This window comes from Oxyura jamaicensis, chromosome 2, assembly GCF_011077185.1.
Source record: "Oxyura jamaicensis isolate SHBP4307 breed ruddy duck chromosome 2, BPBGC_Ojam_1.0, whole genome shotgun sequence".
In the NCBI taxonomy this organism is placed as follows: Eukaryota; Metazoa; Chordata; class Aves; order Anseriformes; family Anatidae; genus Oxyura; species Oxyura jamaicensis.
In genome coordinates, this window is record NC_048894.1 from 69,728,398 (window position 1) to 69,734,762 (window position 6,365).

The 6,365-nt window shown below is 51.9% G+C and overlaps 1 protein-coding gene across 2 annotated transcripts in view; it reads left to right on the forward strand.

The window, feature by feature from the left end:
* The window catches only part of NRN1 (neuritin 1), an 8,228-nt gene extending 5,756 nt beyond the window's left edge, over window positions 1-2,472 (forward strand). For both annotated transcript variants that reach the window (XM_035318212.1, XM_035318211.1), the window contains exon 3: window positions 1,259-2,472. In XM_035318212.1, the coding sequence (XP_035174103.1) occupies window positions 1,259-1,490 (232 nt within the window). In that variant the 3' untranslated portion in view covers window positions 1,491-2,472. The remainder of the gene's footprint in view (window positions 1-1,258) is intronic.
* The last annotated feature ends 3,893 nt before the right edge of the window (window positions 2,473-6,365 follow it).

The following is a 6,365-nucleotide window of genomic DNA, read 5'->3' on the forward strand; positions in this document are numbered from 1 at the left end:
GAAGAGAAGAGAAGAGAAGAGAAGAGAAGAGAAGAGAAGAGAAGAGAAGAGAAGAGAAGAGAAGAGAAGAGAAGAGAAGAGAAGAGAAGAGAAGAGAAGACCCCTGTAACCCTCCTTTCCTTTCTTCCTATGTAGAGATTTCTAACCCAAGCAAGACTTTTCCTGCACCTACTAAGGCTGGCACCTTGCTGGAAATGCTGAACTGCGGTTCACTTTGCATCCCGCATGAGGATTAAATACCCAGGGGCTGCGACGTCCTGATTCATTGTCCTTTGGCCCGGGGGTGCTGGACCAGAGGTGGTCCCGATCTGTGCCAAGCACCTCTTTTCCCTTTCCCCGACCACCCGATCGCCTTCGCGGGGATGTGTATTGAAGGAAGATGGGGAAAGATTTAATTTTCCTTTGGGAGATGCAATTACAGCAGAAATACTGCAGGAGAGGCACACTCTCAGACTCTGGCTTCTCAGTATCTCATTATTTATTACAAATGTAGCAAACATTGGGAGTCTACAACCAGCTTAGAGTGCTCATAAATAAGAGGCCGCAGGACTACTTTAAAATATATATATATCCAAATTTGTAGGCTCCTGACTTGAGAAAAGGGGGAAATAGATGGGGGGAGTAGGGGGTCCATAGACCCGACGTGGGGAGGAAAATGGGGCAGTGAGACGGGGCCTGCCCCGTGGGCAAACCTCTGCCCGGCCTGGGGGAAGAAGGGGCTTAAAAGGAGGAGGAAAAGAGTGAGGGAAGAGCTGGAAATTATCCTGGGGAAGGAGAAACCCCCGCGGTCCACGGAGCTTTGGCAAAGGATGGGGAGTCCCTCCCACCGCTCCGTGAGCCGCCCGGGAGTGGAGGGTGCTCCTTCCTCCTCCTCCTCCTCCTCTCCTTCCTCCTCCTCCCACCCGCGACGTGTCCGTGGGCTCCTAGGCTAGCTCTTGCCAGCCGGGGGGCGCACGTCCCTCCCCCAGACACATCTCAGGTGAAGTCACGCTGCGGCAGCAAACCCCCTCCCCCCCCCCACCTCCCGAGCCATTTTCTCAGCATCGCGTCCCTGGCCGCGGGAACCCCGACCCCAAAAGCAAAGCGGGTGCGTGGGGCGGCCCGGGGAAGGCGGGGGAGCGGGGGTTAAGGGGGGGAGGAGCTCGCTCCGAGGGGATGCTCAGATTCCTGGGGGGTCGAGGGGGCGGCCGGGGTCCCTTAACCCCCCCGGGGCGGGTGCGTGCCCTGTAGTGATGCCGGCTGCTCTCCCCTCCTGCAGGTACTGGGATGATTTCCACGCCTGCACCCTCACAGCGCTCACCGATTGCCAGGAAGGAGCGACAGACCTCTGGGAGAAATTGAGACGGGAATCCAAAAACCTCGATTTCCAAGGCAGCTTATTTGAACTGTGCGGAGGCGGCAGCGGCGCCGCATCGTCCCTCCTCCCGCCGGCTTTGCCCGTGCTCCTGGCGGCTCTGTGGGCCGCCCTAGTGACCTGGCTGCCTTTTTAGGGGGGCGAGCACACCTACTCCCACACCCTCTCCATGTGCCGGATCTCTCGAGGAAGTGTCCATCCCTTGCTTTGGGGACGTTGTGCTTTTCTGTGGTTGATGATGGTGGTGGTGGCTGATGGTGGTGAAACACCCGTGTAGGACTGTGGAAGCGTTTTCTCCCTTTCTTTTTCTTTTATTTCTTTTTTCTTTTGGTGTGTTTTATTTGCCAAATGTTACCAAACAGGCAGCGGCGTGCAGCCCGAATCGGACCTCAGCTTTACTATCGCTTCAAATCAAAAAGAGAAACAAATAAAAATAAAAACCCGAGCCCTCGTTGTGCAAAAGAAATCTCAGGAACGGCTCTGGGCCACCTAACGCTAACATTATACTCGGCCAGGATAAACCCTGGCAGGCCACGGGCTCCTCTAAAAATGTGGCATTATGCGAGGTGAGAGCAAAAAGCAGAGAAAAAAATAAAAAAGGCACTGGCGATGAATCTAAGGTAGATGTCCACGTGTGAAGCATATGGTGAATAATTCACAATCTCTCATCTTTCCTCCACAGTCGCTTGTTTTTTGGTCATCCCACTGCAAAATAATAATTATAATAATATCAATAAATAAAATAAAAGAGCGCATTTTCTCAAGGGGAAAAGAGAGCTAGAGAGCGAGAGAGAGTGGGAAACGAACGGTTAAAAGAGGAAGGAAGAAAGGGACGAAGGAAAGACAGAGATGTGTCTCGGTGCCCGGCGGAGTGAAGGAATGCTACTAACAGATCTCCGAGAGTTACCTTTACTTGCTGTTCGAAGGCATCTTTCCGAATTCACTGCCTTTAATTTTCTCCTCCTCTTTGTTTTAGATGTTACACATACCAGTAAAATACCTGATTATCCAAGAGTAGAGATCACAAAAAGGGGGGCTTAAATGTAAACCTAAAGAAAAAAAAAAATAACAACAGCAAATGATTTTGAAAAAAAAAAAAAAGAGCTTTGATTTTAAAAGAGAAGATAAATGTAATTTAAAAAAAGAAGTTTATTATAAAGTCAATTCAGCAAAAAAAAAATAACAAAAAAAAAGATTTGCTACAAAGTATAGACAGAAGTATAAAATAAAAATTATTGTTTGAAATGAGGGTGTCGTCCTTTCTATAAATTCTGCCTGGAGTACCTTGAGAAGGACAGGGCTTTTAAGGGAAGGAAGGCTAAATCCAGACCCGATCCCTTGACGAACACGGCGATTTCAGTTCACACAAGGACAGGACAGCCGAATCGCTGAATCGCTTACTCTGGGCCTATTTTTTTATTTTTTCTTTTCCCCCAATTTCTTAAATACACTCTGTAAATCCTCCCAGCCTCCTCCGCCTCCCCCGAAGCCCAAAGCGAGGGGCGGCCGTGTGCGAGGCCGGCGGAGGGAGGCAGCAACCACCATTAAGGACGGAGGCTGCGGAGCTGGAGCCCTTTCATAATTAATAAGGCTGCCGAGCCGAAGGAGCAAGGGGAAGGGGGGGGCCGGGGTATTGATTTCGCGGCAGAAGCTTGCTCTATTTATAGGAGCCTGGTGCCTCTATAGAGAAATTCACAGCAAAGAGTAAACACCTCCTTCTTACCTACGAAGCGAGAGCCCAGCTGGCGAACGGGGCTAGGGGATTGATGGGGGGCCAGGAGCCGCCAGACGATTTTTTAAAGGGGTGGGGACTCTCCCTTTGCGGCACAGCCTGCCTCTGGCAAGGTGCATGGCACCAGGGGTTCCCCCTGCCTCGCCCCCTCTCCCTGCTCCCCGTCCTTCCCGGGGTGCGCAATGTGATGGGTAAGCAATGGCAAACCGAACAGCTCATAAATCAAACAGTGGGGCGCAAGGCAATCTGCATTTCCCAAACGGATTGAATCCCAGCAACGAATGCGCTCAGGAACCGGAGCCGGGCGCCTTTACCACTGGAAGCAATGTTGATTTTTTAATGCTAAAGTACATTATGTGTGCGTCGGGGGGGGCTTTGTGGAGCCTCTCGACTCCATTTGGAAGGCACAGGTCTGCTCGCGTTTCGTTTTCCCTTGCCCTCCCTCTAGGGTTCATCCCCACCGCCAGCAAAGGGAAAGGAAAACCCTGGAGAGTGGAGCTTTGTTTAAATGGTTTGGGTTATTTTCCCTCCCCACAGAGGCTCCAGACCTAAATTGATTTTTCTGCGCGCGTCTCTGTATTCATGAGGTCAGGCACCGCGGCTGCGACTTCCCGCAGCATGAAATGCCAGCCGGGGGGGCAAAGGCAGCGGGAGACCCCCGGGGGGCGGCCAGGGATCCCGCAGCCCACCGGGACCCAGTGCCCGGTGCCTGCCCCTCCCCCCCCCCCGGGGCCGGCATTCCCCGGAGTTTCCCTGGGTGTTTCCCTCGCCCCCTCGGAAGAAACCTCCAGCCTCTGGGACTGCGGGGGCGATTTTAGAGGGCTCAAGTTAGCTGCTCGTGAGGTTGAATTACTAATGAGTGATCTCTCCGTAATTAGCAAATCCCCCAATTAGCCGTCCGTTGAGGCGAGTGAGAAAAAGGCTGCAAACGGGGGGAAAGGAGCCGAGAGGGTCGGAGGGGTGGGCGGCGGAGTATGGGCTCGCTGGGGGGTCGGGAGCTTTTGGGGCGCCCCCGCCCTACCTCCTTGCACCTGTAGGGCTGGCGAGGAGGTGGCTGTTCTAGCAAAAGGTGCAGAAGCTCAAGCCTCTGAGCACCTCTTAACTCCTGGGCAAACATGAGTTTGGGAGGAGCCGGGAGGAGCTGGGGAGCCGGGGAGGGGAAAAATGCAACACTGAAACGGTGAGAGGAACCATAGTAAAAAATAAATAAAATAAAATAGAAAAGCCCGACCCCCCTCCAAAAAAACAAAACTGCAGCTGTTTCAGACTCCGGCTGGATAAACTGGGAGGGCTGAGGCCACTGCAGCTCTGCCTGCCGTAATTCATGTCCCCATCTACGACTGAGCAACCGCAGCCCCGCGGTCCCCGGGGGCCGCCGAGCTGCCTCCTCGCGAAGGCTGGACGGAGACCTGCTCGGCAGCCGGCTGCTGGCTGCCAGCCTCCACCTTGCACCAAGCCGGCCTCGCTCCCGGGAGGGCTGCGCCTCAGCCTCCCAGGGGCTGGGGACATGCCAGCACTGGGCTGAGGTGGCAGTGGTCGGGTTTTTGGGGGGCTTCGGAGGAAAAAAAAATTAAAAAGAAAAAAAAAAATGTCCCTCTTCAATCTGTGCCCATTCAAAGGCTGTAAGAAGAGGGAGGCTTGTGCCAGGAACAAAATCTGGAGGCAGGACCCACAAAATTGAGAAAAAGCTGTCTGGATGGCAGCAAGGGCAAACAGCTTCGTCCTGGTGGAAAGCAGGCACAAAAGTAAGGTGTGATGCCCATTTCTCACAGGACTTTCTGGAGGCTACACCTACACCTCAGAAGCAGCAGCAAGGTGATGTTGGTCCCTGTCTGCTTTGCACAAACAGGGACAAATGCACCCATGATGCCCCCAGCCCCCTTCCTTTCCAGGGCGCTGGTTAAATGTGCACAGCTCCTCTCCTGCCCAGTAAAATCCTGCTCTGTGAAGGCCTGACAACCCAAGCAGACAGAGGCGAGTTGAGATTTCCTATTCATCAGGGCTGGTTCATTAATAATTAGTGCCATTAGGTGCATTACAGCAGTGCCTGAGGGCCCCAATTAAAGGAAAGTGAGCTTGTTAAATCCGGAGAGCCAGATTCTCCCTGTGTTATTCCTGCCTGATGCGGAGGCGACACCTCCAGGGTGGGTAGCAGGAAGAGCCCTGGCTTTTGAGGCACACAGCCTCCTTGCCTTCCCCCTCCCTTCTCCTCCAGCTCTTCCCTTCTCTCCCGACTAGCAGGAGGAGGTGACAAATCAGGTTATTCTTCAGAGTCACTTCATTCTCCACCACAGGGCAAAGGAGAAGTTTTGGAGGGCAGAATGATGGGGACTGCAGAGGAGTCTTTGTTACAAAACCAAATGCAATTTTAGCTGTCCAAAAGAATTGCTTTAGGCTGCCAGCAGCTGATGATCAATGGTGCTGTTGGCAAACACGCTTCCAGCTGGCTGCTGCCTCTCCTGAGGGACAGGCTCATCCTGAGGCCTGTTGCAGTGGTGGTACAACAAGGGGCTTTCATTTGCTTTGGGCCAAGGACCTTCTGCTGCCCAGTCCCACCATCAAGAAGAAAAGCTGTAGGTGATATGTCAGAAGACCCTACCCAAAGTCCCATGCTGCAGAGCTCAGGGTCTGCTAAGGGATGAGCAGGCTGTGCTGGCATAAGTTTTGCTGTTCCAGGGATACTTCATGTAAGTTTACATGATTCAAATAACCAGAAAATCAGCCTGTAGCCTCTGCCCTACCTTTTAGTCTCTGTTGTTTTTTGTTTGTTTCTATCTCTTAAGCTGGTGTGATGGAAAGATGGAAACAGCCTGCTGAAGGTCAAGGTGAGACTGACTGTTAGTCCATCTGAGGACTGGTATCCACCAGCAGAAATGCATGCCCTCGGGTGCTGGGAGTCTCCTCAGCAAGAGAAACAGCATTGCTGCAGGGAACAACCAGCCCTGACCTTCTTTACACAACCCTTCTCTGGGAAAAAGTATCCTCTGAAGTCACTACACATTTTGCCTAGGTAAGGATTTAGAATGCGCAGTTTTGCCTCTGACAGGGCTGTTATCCAAATATGAACTCCAGGTTTATGCCACCAAAATATGAAGTGCTTGTGTGTATATCATACTTCAAACCTCCAGGGTTCTTGCCCATGATACCGATTTATTAAGCACTGTGAAAAACTTACCAAATTTCTCAAGCATCCAAGATCAAAGCTGTGTTCTGCAGGGCACCTCATTTATTTATTTATTTATTTATTTATTTATTTATTTATTTATTTATTTATTTATT